Source organism: Hibiscus syriacus, unplaced genomic scaffold, assembly GCF_006381635.1.
Source record: "Hibiscus syriacus cultivar Baekdansim isolate YM2019G1 unplaced genomic scaffold, ASM638163v2 tig00116944_pilon, whole genome shotgun sequence".
Taxonomy (NCBI): Eukaryota; Viridiplantae; Streptophyta; class Magnoliopsida; order Malvales; family Malvaceae; genus Hibiscus; species Hibiscus syriacus.
Window position 1 is genome coordinate 946,039 of NW_024063479.1, and position 16,938 is coordinate 962,976.

Sequence of the window (16,938 nt, forward strand, 5' to 3'; positions counted from 1 at the left end):
TATATATTATAGTTAGGTTTTTGATAAAAATATATGCAAAAATTAATATAAAACTACTAAAATTATGATATGAAATTAAATTTTACTTTAATATTATGTTATTATATTGTATAAATTGATATTTTATTCTGTTATTTTTTATTTTGAAAAATAAATACGTAAAAAATGAAAATTATGTTAAATTAGGATGAGTTGGACCGGAGCTAAATATTTAATTAAATTTTAAGATCAAGTTCAAGAAATGTAAAATTATTTATAACCTGAGATAGAATCAGAATTGAATTTCATTATTCTAATCGGATCAAGTTCGGATCCCTAAACAAGACTTCATTAGCAATATCAAGCTGGATAGTAAGAGAGCAGATTGGATGGTATGCAAGGAGAACTCATCCATAGTTTGGCATGCAATTTGAGCACCTCTCTGGCTTTCTCTTTAGTCTTGTGCCCACATTCCGCCTGTAACACCATGCACAATTTAGCCACGATCCCCAACTGCACCATCTCTTGAACCACATCACATGTGCCACAGAACTTGGAAATACACCACAGAATCCTCACTGCCCTCTGGTTTGCATACTGAGATACCCAAAGGATCTTCGAAACGATGGCGAGCCCCGCCCCGTGATTTAGCAGCTCCGGCCGGCCCTCCACACATCGACAAACTTCGTCTAGCACGGTTAGAATTATCTCACAAGTCCTTCTCTGTGACAATCAAGAAGCATGTCGATCAAGACCGGCACTGTGCCGGCTTCCGTGGCCTTGATCCTGTTACTTCCCCATGGAACAATTGTTACCAGCAACTATAATGTAGCTTTCGAGGCCTGTTCGGAAATTTTATCGCGTAAAACTCGAACCAGCTCTATGAATAATTCCGGTCTCAAGCCGATGAGTTGCATCCGATCGACTATTTCAAGTATCGATTTCATCATGAACACCGCGTAAGCCCGACAATCTTAGCTTCCACGTTGCATTACTCTCGTCACGGACGCTACAAAATCACCATTCCTCTCCATATGATTCTTGAGAGCAGCGTCCAAGAGATGGAGATTGTAGAGAGTGTTCAAAGCCTCGTCGGCCGCCATCGAGTCACATTTGCTCACAATGGAAGCCAAGAACTCGACCGCACCGGAACACTCGATGCACCTCTTGTTCGTATCATTCTCGGAAGCGATCAATCGAAGCCGGACGAGACACTTCATCTGCTGCAACGGTGACTTGGCATCACGGAGGAGTTTCGTAATCTGATCTTTTGTGATGTGTGGCTTCGGGGTCGGGATTCGTTCAATGCCATGGCAAGCATTTAAAATGCACCAAGATTGTATCAATCTTCTCAGGGCATGATTGGGGACAAGTTCACAATCTGAAATAGCTTGTTTCGTAACCGGACACGCAGTGTTCTTCTTACCGGAAAACAGCCATTTCTCGATGCTTTCCCTGTCGTATGGAATCCCAGTCGAAACCGTGACGGGATCCTTCATAATCTCCAGGGAGATTGGGCAGATAGAAAATGGAGGAACATCGATTTCATCCATTTTGAAAACAACCCAAAGAAAAGAAAAGGTTAAGTTTGTTTAAGAAAGGGATGAGAATTGGATTGATGAACTTTGAAGAGGAATTTAGAAAGGGAGATTATATATGTATGGCCTGAGAAAGTCAAAACAAGTAAGAAGCTGACCTTTTCCCTGCAATTGAGAGGCTCAAGGTTGACGATTATATTCATAACTAAAATGGGTTCTACCAAGAGTTGTTGGGATGATCATATATATATATATATATATATATATTCTATATAATTTAAATACTTTTTATTTTTATTAATGATTTGATTTTATTATTTTTAAAATTTATAATTTCACATTTTCATATTTTCAATATAATTTTATAAAAGTTCGCACTCCTATCATAAAATTATGTGTTAGTTTTTGTAATTAAAAGCTAAAGATAAAATTGAAATTAGCATATCCTTCAATATTTTTATCCAAAAGTGTTGGCAAATGTTATCCGAATTGCATATTAAACTTAAAACGTAATGTCAATCAGAACTAAAACGACATCTTTTATTAGTATATTATAAACTCGATCATAATCATTAATTTTAAGGTAAATTATAAAAATAGTCCCAAAACTTTTAGAAAACTTGCATTTTGGTCACTTAACTTTTAAAATTTGTAATATAGTAATAAACTTTTAAATCATTTCCGGTAAGGTCCCTACGTTATCTCCTGTCAGTTTTATCTGACGTTACAGCTAACTCCCTTAACCCTCCTTCTCCTCCACCTTGAGCTTAAACCCATAGCAATTAAAAAATAAAGCAGAGAATCAATACATGTTCTTCTTCTTCTTCATGAGCTTAACCCATCGTAATTAAAAAATAAAACAGGGAATCAATCCACGTTCGGGGATTGAACCTTCTCCTAACGCTTCCATCCATTTGTTTTTTGCGGGTTTGATGCAGTTTCACAATTTCAGAATCCAAAGCTTGTACAAAAGCTAGAGGCTCAAAAGGTCGAGTTTTCTACTCTTGAGAACAAGTTCATCCAACTGAAGGGGAAACAAAATATATTAAAAAGTATTCTACAAAAGCTTGATACTACAGTTTTACACTATTCCAAGGGATGTTTCACGAGGAATCCTCTTTTGCTAAGTAATGGTCATATTGTTGGACAATAGAGACACTGAAATAAGTTTTTCATAGAATCATGAAAGATAAACTGAATCAAATCTTTCTACAAAAAGTTTTGTTTTTGGCATCAAGTTTGAAAACTGCATTAATCACTCATTGTAGAGATGGAAAAGTTTGGTGAAAAGAGAAATCTGAAGAAAGTGCCATAGAATCCCGAAGAAGATCGTAAGTTAATAGCTTATATAACTAGATATGGGATTTGGAACTGGTCACAGATGACCAAACCAGCAGGTAATCAAGCAAAAAAAAAAAAAAAATTACTTGAAATAACCAATCCCATATAGAGAAACTGAAGTTTCTGGCTATTAATTTACAATTATATTAAGTATTTTTTATAGTCTTTTTTTGAGTTGTAGGATTGCAAAGGTTAGGGAAGAGTTGCAGACTTTAGTGGGTGAATTATCTAAGGCCTGGGCTTAAGCATGGGAATTTCACTAGGGAAGAAGTGGATACCATACTTGATTTGCATCAAAAGCTTGGAAATCGGTTAGTGCTGAATACTTTTAAAAGTTATTTGATTTGTTTCATGTAATGAAAGATAAATGATGTCGGGTTTTGTGGTGAATTTTGTAGATGGTCAGTGATTGCATCAAGGTTGCTTCTATATATCTTATTTCTCCTTCAGTTGAATGAACTTGTTCTCAATAGTAGAATACTCGACCTTCTGAGCCTCTAGCTTTTGTACAAGCTTTTGATTCTGAAATTGTAAAACTGCAGTATCAAGCAGCATCATACCCAAAAAAAAAAACAAATGGATGGAAGCATTAGGAGAAGGTTCAATCCCTGAACGTGGATTGATTTTTTTTAATTGCTATGGGTTTAAGCTCAAGAAGAAGAAGAAGAAGATTTTTTTTTTAATTGCTATGGGTTTAAGATCTTGAAGAAGTTAACGGAGTTAACTGCCACGTTTTATAAAATTAATCGAAGGTAACCTTAGAGGCTTCACTGAAAACGATCTAAAAGTTCAGTAAATATTTTACAAGTTTTAAAAGTTAAGTGATCAAAATGCAAGCACCCTAAAAATTTGGATACTATTTATATACTTTACCCTTAATTTTATTAAATCATATTGTTAATATCATACATATCAATTAAAAAAAATCATTGGAGAATGAACTATTTCTAAAAATAGAATTTATAACATGTTATGAATTACAATCATAGATGTGTTTATATATATAAATCCTTGATTGGATTAATATAATGAATCTATCTCTATTGACTCAAAAAATATTAAAATATCCTTTTGCTAATGGATATTTCTATGAGGGTACTTTTAATTTTTTCATATATTTATACAATTTTTAAATAAAATAAATTAAAAACCTCCCATTCAAATTAACTAGTATCCTATCCAGTGAAAGTATTTATATAAGTTTTTTTTATTACTTCACTTATAATGATTATTTAAATAAAATTTTATATTTTTTTATAAAAATATTTATTTTCAATTAGATTATGAAACGTAACCTACTCTATTATAATTAATTATTTCAAATAATAAAAATTAAATTATTCGTTTGGTTTGATGTATTGGAGTTTCTGGATCAATCTACCTTGTGATTTTTTACTTAGAAAAGGAAAACGCCGTCAATGGGCGACAAATTCAAAAGGGGATCAATCAACTGGGAATGATCGATACAATTTGTGAATACGATAATATATGTTCATAAATTTTCAACCATTTGATATTAAATGATTATATATCCTTATACACATGGTGTTCGAGCCTATAATTTTAAAGAATTATAACAATTTTTTTAATCACCGTGACTACTTTGGGTCTGAATGCTCAAGTTGTGGTATTGTAGAATAGGTAAAGAAAAGTTAATGAACTGATTAATTTTGTCTGCTATACTATCCAACATGATGAGCTATAGTCCGTGTCTATAAGATATAAGTTCCAGTCATGGACGGACTTATAATTTTATATTAGAATGGTCGAATTTATAAAATTTTAGAGAACGAAAATAAATAATCAACAGAAAATACAAAGAAAATAAATAATCAACAGAAAATACAAAGAAAATAAAAATTTGAAATTTTCAGGGAATGACCCCTCAATCCATCCTTGGTTGATCTCTCCCCTTGAATCTCTGCGGGTGCTTTGTATAATTGCCATCTTCATATGCTGTACATAAAAATGATTTGATTCTGTTAAGAACTATGCTATTGGTTTGAACATAAAGGAGTCTCGAGTGGTCATTTTTACATCTAAATGACTTGCATGGAGCTAATGGTTGTATTCTGCAATGGACCCTTGATGTTTAGGAAGTAAATTTTGCGGACATTGATATACTTTAACGACACAATAGACACGGAGCAAGATCAAATTATCAAAGGCGTTCTAACACTATCTCAAAGCAAAGAAAACCGCCTGTTTATGAATATTCATCTCGAGTACTTGTAAGTAACAGCAGTACATTTCTAACCTAAAGCGTAGCTTCTCATCAACTTTGTGATCTAAACTCTTGCAGTTCAGGCTGTAGATCCCACGCGAAAGAGTAGGTAATGCGATGATGATCCCTTTGAGGTACGTTCCGGTTCTGTGAAGCTTCGCAACTGATTTAATATGCTTCTACATTTGTTCCAGTGTCGGCCAACGAATTCATCTCAGAAGGCTTCAAACATTTGCTGTTCTTGAAATTTCCAGAAGAGACCCAGAAGGTTATACTTGAACATCATTATGCAGCAATCCTCGGTAATGGCATCATCCGAATCGAAAACTTGAAAGGTTTACATCCCAAATCAAAGCTGCTAAGTCAGTTGGCTTACATGACTAAAAGCAGCCGGTTCAGGTGACGATATCCTTATAAACATTTCAGGCCCTTCACAGAAAATGGTAATGCTTTCACAGTAGATTAGTCAAATAAACAAGAACCAGAGAAATTACATCTATCACTGGAGACAGTTCTAAGTCATAGCAAATATTATAAAGAGAAAATACCTGACGAGAGAACATCCGATCTCTCACTATGTCTTTAATGGTGATCTGAGTTACAGACACAGTAACAGGATGAGTCTGACTGATTCTATGTGCTCGATCAATGGCCGGGTCTTCAGTGGTTGGATTCCACCAGAGGTCCGGAAGGATAACATGGCAAGCATAAACCAGTGACCTGTGAGAAAATCAATGAATGGGAGACGAAAAATATTTACATCATTGATTTAATAAAGCCATCAAGCATGCTGTTTTGATTATTTGATGTGTTTACAGAATAAATGAACATAATTACACACACATTTATAATGTATGTCTATGGAATAATAACCAACTTTCCCACAAAGAAACAACCTGCTGAATAAACTGTTGTGCTCTTTGCAGCTCTAACATCTGAATGTGTAGTTTCTGTAAATTGTCTGATCAGAAGAAAAAGGAGTTTCACTGCATCCAGTAGAACTCTGGTTCAGGACTTGAATTCATCAATGAACTTTTTGACTGAAGAATCTCAATGTTGGCCTTGATTTTGATGAGTTGCACTCGTCCTGTAGAATCACTAACTTTACAGAGAACTGAGGATGCTTGGAACTACCATTAAGATCACCTGCAAGACAGCTCCTAAGAGTAGCTTTAAGTAGTTCTTTACATTCAGGTGCAGGGCAAGCGTTATCATCACCAGTAGGATGTTTCGACACACTGGTAGCAGAAAACATGACTGCAAACGGTAGCAACAGGGTCATCAGGTGTATCCCATGGTAAATATTATACAGATCCTTTAAAATGATAAACCTTTTTCAGCTCACTAGAGATACCATGAGAATCGGTATTGAAAAATGTTTCAGATCTACTGCCTATACCAAAGAGGACTAGTAATGAAAAAGAAAAGTTATAACCGAGTGGAAAAAAGAAAAAATAACACTTTTAGAAATCTACAGTGCTCATTCAACAATGTTAAAAGGTCTGTTAACCTTTCCAGATTAAACACTTTGAATTGCAACTGCATGAACTTTGGTCTTAAAATATTGAAAGTTATAATGACAAGGAGCTTGCTTACATTCATCAATATACCATCATATACACCATACAGAGATGTCATTGCTACTGCAACAACATTCAGATGATGTGCAATAGAGCTGGATTTAGAAATAAATATTACATTCAAGAAAGCCTCCAATTGCATATGAGACAGATGGAAGCAGAAGTTTCCAAGAAGTTCAGTAGATTCATCAGAGCATTCCATTAGGAAGTGTCATTGCCATTTCTAAAGAAAATTGTCCAACAGAGTCAGAGTTCTAAATGGAATCAGAGTCGAATCCTTCGGCAAGAAGTAATGATCAAAACCATGACGTACGCACAAAAGCATCGAAAGAATATTTGCATAATTTTGGTGCAGCATGCCCACAGCTGCATATGCCTGTAGGAAATATATATTAAAAGATGAGTAAAGGAATTATGACCAAGGTATTATGAATGATATGTTTGCAAACACCAACCAAGCTCGAATGCTTGTAAATGACAGCAAAAAACAATTTTCAGAAACATACAGGAGTTAAATCTTGAAATCACAAAGTTCAAGTGTATTATCAAAAACATGCATTTGTTTGAGCTTAACAATCATTATGATTTTGTATAGAAAAAATATTTTGAGGAAAGATGTTCAAGAATCCAGTTTTCCCTGTAAGGATTACAAAAATGAAGCTAAAAAAAGTATTAACAAGCTACGTGTCAGTTTTTATCTAGCAATAATAACTGCCGACCATTGAAATTGGAAAACATTGAGCAGTACATTTTCCCCAACTAACTACAAGATTCCATGTCCACCTCAAGTCTAAATAGAACAAAAGATTCTAGCTAACAAGGGAGAAGAAGCAGTATGATGTCTATCTTGGACCATAAGACAATGACATTTTATACAAATTATCAACGCAATATCTATCATGCAATGTAATCACATAAAGACAAAGGAGATACATCCTGTTCGACTCATCATACTATTATGAGAGAGTTCTGATTCAACTTACAACCTGCAGGCTGCAGCATAAAGGAGAAAAATATAGCAATCGCCCGAAAGGTTAAGTTCCATTTGAGCAAAATCCTTGAAAAAACTCAAAGAACAAATAACAAAAAGGATGAAATGTTAATTAACCTCCTTACCAATTGCAACATACAACTTTCATAGCCTCGTCAACCCTATTAGCATGTTATGAGTTTCCACATCAAGCATCGAAGAACAAATAACAAAAAGGATGAAATGTTAATTTTGATTTGAGAATTTTCATTTTAATCTTTAAATTTTATGTTTTTAAAAGTTATTTTATAAATATTTGATCGTCGTTATTAATGATTTATCCTTGAAGTAACTCGTATTAATTTAATTGTTAATATTAGTCAAAAAAATTAATTGTTACTAATTTTCAAATTTGTTATAATAAATAATTTTGTTATTTCTTCTATAGAGGTAAGATATTATTAATTGAATGGCGATACAATTCTATAAACCAGGGAGATATTTTTTTCATTAATTTGGAATGATTACAAGTTAGTATCTGTTTAATTATTTTTTTTAATATATTGACAACACACCTTATATATGCATCTATTCGAACTCATATCCTCTAAGGAGAACAACATTATCTTAACAACCCTCATCAAATCCACCCTTAACAACCTACCAATTTTCCTTCTATCCTGCTTTAAAGCTTTAAAGCTCTCAACCATACTCAGATTCGGGACGTGTAAGTGTCGGACACAAGTTCGGGTCACAGGATTGCAATGGAAGAACAACATGAAGCCTACACAAATATGCACAGGCAGTCAATGCAGCAAGATGCAAACATACACTGAAATCAGGTCCAATACTTTCTTCAAAGAAAGCTTAGAGACAAACAAACACACAATAAACTGGAAATAACATTTACAAGCAACACAGCTATCCTGTTTCTGCACCTACTGGACAAAAGAATCTCACATAAGTCAGCATCTTATGACAGCATTTAGCTGGCAACAGATGTTCCAAACATGCTTCCCTAATGGGAACTTCAAGTAGGAACATATAAGGTCAAAAGAAAGCAACACAATAATATGGCTAATTTCCTGTAGATATATGTCTGATGAGATCTTCTTCCACTGTTAACCAAGACGCTGAGCCCCCACCTTGATCTTCACCGAAAGCAGAAGCGACAATTTTTCCTTTTTCTATCCTACATAGGGGTAAACAAAAAGATAAATATTAGACAACAAATCTTTTCACCATTCTGCCAAGGATGCAAAATTTTCATCTCCAAAGGGTAATGCATATGCTGCTTTTGCAATACCCAGAACTAAGCAAATAACAAAACGAAAGAGATGTTGACTAATCCTTACCAATTGCAACATACAACTTTCATAGCCTTGTCAATCCTGTTAGCATGTTATGAGTTTCCGCATCAAGTGTCAATCCCTTTTCAAGCATTTCTTCAGCAAGCCTCAAAGTCTCCTCTTTTCTTTTGCTCTTCGCATATCCATTGATCAGCATCTTATAAGCCACTAAATCAGGTGAAAAACCATGGGTTGCCATTGAATCAAAGACATCCTTTGCCTTATTCATTTCACCAAGCATACAATACATTCTGATCAATATCCTGTATGTAAATCCATTAGCCTTCACACCTTTTTGATTCATCAGCTTCAGAACTAAGCAAGCTTTCTCGGTTGTTCCTTGTGTGCTAATAGCATCCAACAAAATGTTAAAAGTTTTAATATCAGGAACAATATGTTCAGCGACCATCTTACTAAGCAAGCTTTTTGCTTTTTGACATTGGCCTGAATTGCACAATCCATGTATTAAACAACTGAAGGTGACAATGTTGGGTTTTATATCCCTCTGAATCATTAGTTCAAACATTGTAATGGCTTCTTTAGTCCTCTTTTCATTGCATAAAGCATCAATTAAAGAATTGAAGGTTACTACATCAAGATGAACTCCTTCATTCATCATTCTATTGAGCAAGCTTGTCGCTTCTGTCCATTTATTTGAACTGCACAATCCATGTATTAAACAGCTGTAGGTGACAACATCTGGTTTTACATTTCTTTGACACATTAATTCCAACATGGAATTGGCTTCTTCGGTTCTCCTTTCCTTGCATAAAGCATTGATAAAAGAATTGAAAGTTACTACATCAGGAACGACTCCTTCATTCATCATTGTATGTAGCAAGCTTGTCGCTTCTTCCCAGTTCCCTGAATGACAAAATCCATGAATCAAAGAATTGTAGGTGACAACGTTTGGTTTTACATTTCTTTGACACATTAGTTCCAACATGGTATTTGCTGCTTCAAATCTTTTTTCCCTGCATAAAGCATCGATTAAAGAATTGAAGGTTACTACATTAGGATGGACTCCTTCATTCATCATTCTATTAAGCAAGCTTGTCCCTTCTGTCCATTTATTTGAACTGCACAATCCATGTATTAAACAGCTGTAGGTGACAACATCTGGTTTTACATTTCTTTCACACATTAATTCCAACATGGTATTGGCTTCTTCGGTTCTCCTTTCCTTGCATAAAGCATCAATTAAAGAATTGAAAGTCACTACATTAGGATGGATTCCTTCATTCATCATTCTATCGAGCAACCTTGTAGCTTCTTCCCATTTCCCTGAACTGCACAATCCATGAATCAAAGAATTGTAGGTGACAACGTTTGGTTTTACGTTTCTTTGACACATTAGTTCCAACATAGTATTGGCTTCTTCGGTCCTCTTTTCCTGGCATAAAGCTTGTATTAAAGAACTGAAAGTCACAACATCAGGATGAACTCCTTCATTCATCATTCTATCGAGCAACCTTGTAGCTTCTTCCCATTTCCCTGAACGACAAAATCCATGAATCAAAGAACTATAGGTGATGACAGTTGGTTGAACCCCTGTACGAATCATTAGTTCCAGAATTTCAATCGCCTTTGATAACTTCCCCTCCTTGCATAAAACATCTATCATGGAACCAAAAGTTACAACGTTGGGTGAAATTTCAGAAGCAGTCATGCTTTCGAAGAATTTTATGGCCAGTTTCCAGTCGCCAAACTTGCATAACGCATGGATTAGCATAGTATAAGTGACTACATTTGGCTTTATGCCTCTTTGGATCATTAAATCGAATAGAGATATTGCTTCTTGGATCTTCCCATCCTTGCAAAGAGGAGCAATAAGAACATTAAAGACATACGCATCAGGAGAAATCCCCTTGTTAATCATGGCAGCTAATAATTGTTTTGATTCATCGGATTGGCCAATGCTGCAAAACCCATTAATTAACGAATTAAAAGTAATAACATCTGGCTCAATTCCCCGGTCTAACATATCTTGAAAGATAATCAAAGCTTTATCCATTTGTTTCCCTTTACAAAATCCATCAATAATTGTACTATAGCATATCAAATTAGGTTCAAATCTTCCATTTACATTCATCTTTATCAGCAAAACAACTGCAAAAAGAATATTCCCTGTGTTGCAAAGTCCTCTGATAATAATACCATAAGTGTATTGATTACACATATAAACGTTGTTCAATATTTTCCAAAACAACCCCATTGCTTCTGTAATCTTACCCTCATCAATCAGTCCAAGAAGCAGAGCACTCGTGGTATAAGGGTCAGGCTGAAGACCAAGTTTTATAATAATAGCAAAGACAGAGAAACCTAAGTCCACTTTCTTCAAATTACACAAACAACGGAGCCAAATGTCCATTGCAACGATATCAGCTCGCAATTCACTACAACCCATCAACTGTTTACACATGGAAACAACGAGCTCATAGTGTTTCATCTTAGTGAGTGTTCCAAGCAGATGGTTAAAAGCCACAATTGAGGGCAAGGGTCTCATTGAAATCATGGAATTGAAAAAACCCAGAGCTTCATTAAGCTCAAGGGATCTCGATTTGCACTTATCTATGACCAATGTCTCGAGAGGGGTGGGTTTAGACATACCCATATGGACATTTTCATCAGATGCAGATGAAAAACAGGAAAGGAAACACGAAATGGGCAGCTTAAAAAAAGAAAACGGAAGAGAATTACCAGTGAATGGTAGAATCAAAGCAGGAATTGCGGAGGATATTCTCTTCATCGTATGTAAACCTAAGTCTGCCTTCATCGTCTTAGTTCCCAGCTTCTTACTTTCAAAAGATAATACGAAATTCTGAAATTTATTCGATTTTAACCGTTAATATGATTAAATTATTAATTTTGAAAATCAACTAAATTAATTACATGTATATTTGATTAATTCAATTTAAATATGATATTAAATATTTAATTATAAAATAAAATAATTTAATTATTTAACTAATGATCTATATATATATTTAATTAAGAATCTATTGAGCTACCTCAAAGGTAAAAAGTATGATTATCCTTTTAGAAGATCCTGGATTTAGTCTGTTAAATTAGAACACTTAATTTAGTTATTTCAATTTAAAATTTAGAATAATTCAATTTTCATGATTCAATTAATGTATTCCATTTGGATTCATTATATCACAATTTTATTCAAGAAATTAAAAAAAAAAACCAGGACGCTTAATTCAAATTAGTGTTGTTCGAAGCAAAAGTAATACCAATGTCTCAACCATATGAAAAAAAGTATGGTGTTTTTTAAACAAAATTTTTTAGTTCGATTATCGTAAAACAATATTGAGAAAGTTTTTCACTGTTTCGAGCCCCGGCTTGATTCTGAAATAGTCGGGGACATAATGTGACTAACACATACCGGAGTAAAAGTGAGAATTGTTCGAAAAATCCGATCGAAATTTTCAGAATTCCAAACATTCTTGATGGCCTGAAGAAAGCAATGAAATGAGTGCTGGAAGAAGATAACTCCGGGGATCAGAGGTTTAATGATGAGAACTAAGCAAGAAGAGAACATAACGGAGAAAAACGAACCAAACAGAAATTTAGAGAAGAAAGAAGTATTCTGAAAAAAAGACTTTCATTGAAAGGCCATAGGCCCAAAATACAAGACTGATCCGTATATATAATCCAAGAGTGGACCCAACAAATTGAACAGCTCTAACAGAAATACTAACAAACTAACAGCCCACAACGGCCTACCGATTTAACAATCACTCATTATTATACTCTGACAATGTGATGCTAATTTCTCATAAATTGACATCTGAGATCTTCCACTGTTGCACAATCAAGTGAACTCAGTGGTTAAAGGATTGAAAGTCTTTAAACCTTGTATAGAGAGTGCTCAACCAAGTCCAAAATTCTAGTCCAATGCGAGAAAACTGTTATGCGGTTGTAAAGCTCTACTGCATGACCGGCCAATTCACTGCATCCAATAGACTATACTCCTGTAAAATCATCATACTTTTCAAAGGACTTAGTCTGCTTGGAACTACCATTCAGAGAAAACTGTATCACCAAGTAGTTATTTACATTCAGATGCAGCGCAGGTATTATCATCACCAGTCAGATGTTTCGACACACTGCTAGCAGAAAACATGACCGCAAATGGTAACAACAGGATCATATGGTGTATCCTGTTAAAAAATTTAAGCGTTATAATAATTATACAGATACCTTTGGAAAGATGAACTTTTTCAGCTCGTTGGGGTTAGAAAATTTTTTCACATCTCAGCCAAGTTGGGGTTAGAGACTGAGGAGAGCTTATACTGGATAGAAGACTAACCTCTGGTAGCTAAACAGCAGGTTGAACAGGATCGAATTCGCATCATTGGCCTCAGTTCTGTCGTTGGAGTAAATTAAAGGCAGGCACTGTTGCAGTATTGGATCCAAAACTGTTCCCGAAGTGGGGTTACTAGCTTAAACTCTATGATCCCTCGTAGTAGCAAGCTTGAACATTCTTCTAGTTAGATGACTTTTTGTTTTTTTCTTCAGCAGCTGATTTCGAGTTTTCTCTCTTATAAATCGGCCGGCTGCCCTGTATTAAAAGGGGATAAAATGAAAAAAATATGTAATCGAGTGACATAAGGAAAAAAGGACACATGTAGAAATCCACACTGCTCACTCGACAATGTTAAAAGGTTTGTTATCCTTTCCTGATTAAACACACTGAATTGCAACTACGTCGCCTTTGGTCTTAAAATATTAAAAAATTTTAACGACAAGGAGGGTGCTTACACTCATCAAAATACCATCATATAAACAATACACAGAAGTGAATGCAACCGTAACAACATTCAGATGATGTGCAATAGAGCCATATTTAGACAGAAATATTACGTTCAAGAGAGCCTCCAATGGCATACCAGACAAATGGAAAAGTAAGTTTCCAAAAGTTATGTAGATTCATCAGAGAATTTCTTTGTAAGTGACATTGCCATCTCCACAAGTAATGATAACAACCACGACTTTTGTTCTGATTCAAATGACAACCTGCAGCAAAAAGAAAAAAGTTATAGCAATCACACACAAGGTTAAGTTCCACAACGTTAAAAAAAAGCCTCATTTTCTCTTTTGGTTCACAAAATAATGTCAAATGATGGTTCAATAAAAAATAACAAAGTTTGTATAATATCCTGGCATCATCTCCATTTCAGCAGTGTCAATGAAAAAACTGAAAGAACAAATAACAAGAAGAATGAGATATTAATTAATATACTCACTATCTGCAACATACAACTTTCATAGCCTTGTTAACCCTATTAGCATGCTATGAGTTTCCACATCAAGTGTCAATCCCTTTTGGAGCATTTCTTCAGCAAGCCTCACAATCTCCTCTTTTCTTTTGCTCTTTGCATACCCATTGATCAACATCTTGTAAGCCTCTAAATCAGGTGCAAAACCCTGGGTTGCCAATGAATCAAAGACATCCTTTGCCTTGTGCATTTCACCAAGCGCACAATACATTCTGATCATTGTCCTGTAAGTAAATCCATTAGTCTTCACACCATGTTGATCCATTACCTTCAGTACTTCACGAGCTTTGTCATTTGTTCCATGTTTGCTAACAGCATCCAACAAAATGTTAAAAGTTTCAATATCAGGAACAATATGTTCAGTGACCATCTTACTGAGCAAGCTTATTGCTTCTTCACATTGGCCTGATTTGCACAATCCATGTATTAAACAACTGAAGGTGACAATGTTGGGTTTTACATTTCTCTGACTCATCATTTCCAACATGATAATGGCTTCTTCAATCCTCTTTTCCTCACATAAAGCATCGATTAAAGAACTGAAAGTCACAACATCAGGATGGACACCTTCATTCATCATCCTACCGAGCAAGCTTGTTGCTTATGTCCATTTATTTGAATTGCACAATCCATGTATTAAACAACTGTAGGTGACAATGTCAGGTTTTACATTTCTTTGACTCATTACTTCCAATAAGGTAATGGCTTCTTCTGCTCTCTTTTCCTTGCATAAAACATCGATTAAAGAACTGAAAGTCACAACATCAGGATGGATTCCTTCAATTCGTCATCCTACCAAGCAGGCTTGTCGCTTCTGTCCATTTATTTGAATTGCACAATCCATGTATTAAACAACTATAGGTGACAATGTCAGGTTTTACATTTCTTTGACTCATCAGCTCCAACATGGAAATGACTTATTCTGTTCTCTTTTCCTTGCATAAAGCATCAATTAAAGAATTGAAAGTCACTACATTAGGATGGATTCCTTTTCATCATTCTATCGAGCAAGTTTTTGCTTCTATCCATTTACCTGAACTGCACAATCTATGTATTAAACAACTGTAGTTGACAATATCCGGTTTTACATTTCTCGGACTCATCAGTTCCAACATGGTAATGGCTTCTTCGGTCCTCTTTTCCTGGCATAAAGCTTGTATTAAAGAACTGAAAGTCACAACATCAAGATGAACTCCTTCATTCATCATTCTATCGAGCAAGCTTGTTGCTTCTTCCCATCGACTAGAATGACAAAATCCACAAATTAAAGAATTATAGGTGATGACTGTTGGTTGAACCCCTGTACGAGTCATTAGTTCCAGAATTTGAATCACCTTTGATAACTTCCCCTCCTTGCATAAAACATCTATCATGGAACTAAAAGTTACAACATTGAGTAAAATTTCAGAAGCAGTCATTTTCGAAGAATTTTATGGCCAGTTTCCAGTCGCCAAACTTGCATAACGCATGGATTAGCATAGTATAAGTGACTACATTTGGCTTTATGCCTCTTTGGGTAATTAAATCGAATAGAGATATTGCTTCTTGGATCTTCCCATCCTTGCAAAGAGGAACAATAAGAGTATTAAAGATATACGCATTAGCAGAAATCCCCTTGTTAAACATGGCAGCTAATAATCGTTTTGCTTCATCCCAACAGCCAACGTTGCAAAGCCCATTAACTAACGAACTAAAAGTAACAACATTTGGCTCAATTCTCTTATCTAACATATCTTGGAAGATAATCAAAGCTTTATTCATTTGTTTCTCTTTACAAAATCCATCAATAATTGTACTATAGCATATCGCATCAGGTTCAAAGCTTCCATTTACATACATCTCTATCAGCAAAACAACTGCAAAACGACTATTCCCAGAGTTGCAAAGTCCCCTGATAATAATAGCATAAGTGTACTGATTACAGGGATAACAGTTATTCAATATTTTCCAAAACAACTCCATTGCCTCTTTAATCTTACCCTCATCAATCAGTCCAAGAAGCAGAGCACTCATGGTATAAGGGTCAGGCTGAAGACCAAGTTTTATAATAATAGCACACACAGAGAAACCTAAGTCCACTTTCTTCAAATTGCACAAACAACGGATCCAAATGTTCGCTGCAAGGATATCAACTTGCAATTCTCTACAGCCCATCATCTGTTTACACATGGAAACGACGAGTGCATGGTGTTTTATCTTGGAGAGTGTTCCAAGAAGATGACTGAAAGACACAATTGAGAGCAAGGGTCTCACTGAAATCATGGAAATGAAAAAACCCAGAGCTTCATCAAGATCAAGGGATCTTGATTTACACTTACCTATGACCAATAACTCCAGATGGGTGGGTTCAGACATACCCATATTCACATTTTCATCAGAAGCAGTGGAAAACTCGAAAGGAAACACGTAATGGGCAGTTTAGAAAAGGAAAATAGAAGAGAATTATCAGTGAAAGGTAGAATCAAAGCAGGAATTGAGCAGGTTATTCTCTTCATCGTATGTAAATCTAAGACTCCATTGCCTTGGTTCCCAATTTCTTACTTTGCGAATGTAATACGTATATAAGGGTCAAATATAACTCGGATACAAACAGTCACACCTCCCTCCAACTTATTGGGGGGGGGGGAGAGAAATCTTAAATTAAGAAATTAAATTATTTAAGTTCAATA

General features: G+C 35.1%; 3 protein-coding genes and 1 pseudogene across 5 annotated transcripts; all 4 read right to left on the reverse strand.

The window, feature by feature from the left end:
* Positions 1 to 339: 339 nt before the first annotated feature.
* Positions 340 to 1,589, reverse strand: LOC120188418 (annotated as a pseudogene).
* Positions 1,590 to 6,078: 4,489 nt separating this feature from the next.
* On the reverse strand, positions 6,079 to 14,985 carry LOC120188421 (pentatricopeptide repeat-containing protein At5g41170, mitochondrial-like). Of its 3 annotated transcripts, none has more exons than XM_039191866.1 (2): positions 14,237 to 14,985; positions 6,079 to 6,228 (listed from the first exon to the last, which is right to left on the reverse strand). In XM_039191866.1, exon 1 carries the CDS (start codon positions 14,847 to 14,849, stop codon positions 14,256 to 14,258), a length of 594 nt encoding a protein of 197 aa, XP_039047797.1. In that variant the 5' UTR covers positions 14,850 to 14,985; the 3' UTR covers positions 6,079 to 6,228; positions 14,237 to 14,255. The 3 variants fall into 3 exon arrangements, with proteins under 3 accessions (XP_039047797.1, XP_039047798.1, XP_039047796.1); XM_039191867.1 differs by lacking the exon at positions 6,079 to 6,228 and adding an exon at positions 6,952 to 7,038; XM_039191865.1 differs by lacking the exon at positions 6,079 to 6,228 and adding an exon at positions 7,516 to 7,648.
* Positions 8,573 to 11,791, reverse strand: LOC120188417 (pentatricopeptide repeat-containing protein At1g62914, mitochondrial-like). The gene is made up of 2 exons (XM_039191859.1): positions 8,988 to 11,791; positions 8,573 to 8,824 (listed from the first exon to the last, which is right to left on the reverse strand). Exon 1 carries the CDS (start codon positions 11,755 to 11,757, stop codon positions 9,007 to 9,009), a length of 2,751 nt encoding a protein of 916 aa, XP_039047790.1. The 5' UTR covers positions 11,758 to 11,791; the 3' UTR covers positions 8,573 to 8,824; positions 8,988 to 9,006.
* Positions 14,865 to 16,630, reverse strand: LOC120188455 (pentatricopeptide repeat-containing protein At1g63080, mitochondrial-like). Its single transcript, XM_039191890.1, has 3 exons — positions 15,695 to 16,630; positions 15,289 to 15,663; positions 14,865 to 15,053 (listed from the first exon to the last, which is right to left on the reverse strand). Exons 1-3 carry the CDS (start codon positions 16,628 to 16,630, stop codon positions 14,871 to 14,873), a joined length of 1,494 nt encoding a protein of 497 aa, XP_039047821.1. The 3' UTR covers positions 14,865 to 14,870.
* Between the last annotated feature and the right edge of the window lie 308 nt (positions 16,631 to 16,938).

Coding starts and splice junctions, on each gene's coding strand:
- LOC120188417 (XM_039191859.1), bottom strand. CDS start 11,757: ATGAAGGCAGACTTAGGTTTACATACGATGAAGAGAATATCCTCCGCA.
- LOC120188421 (XM_039191866.1), bottom strand. CDS start 14,849: ATGATGAATGAAGGTGTCCATCCTGATGTTGTGACTTTCAGTTCTTTA.
- LOC120188455 (XM_039191890.1), bottom strand. CDS start 16,630: ATGGGTATGTCTGAACCCACCCATCTGGAGTTATTGGTCATAGGTAAG. Junction 15,664..15,694: donor GGAAACTGGCCATAAAATTC/TTCGAAAATGAC, acceptor GAAATTTTACTC/AATGTTGTAACTTTTAGTTC. Junction 15,054..15,288: donor GTTCAGGTAAATGGATAGAA/GCAAAAACTTGC, acceptor GTAGGATGACGA/ATTGAAGGAATCCATCCTGA.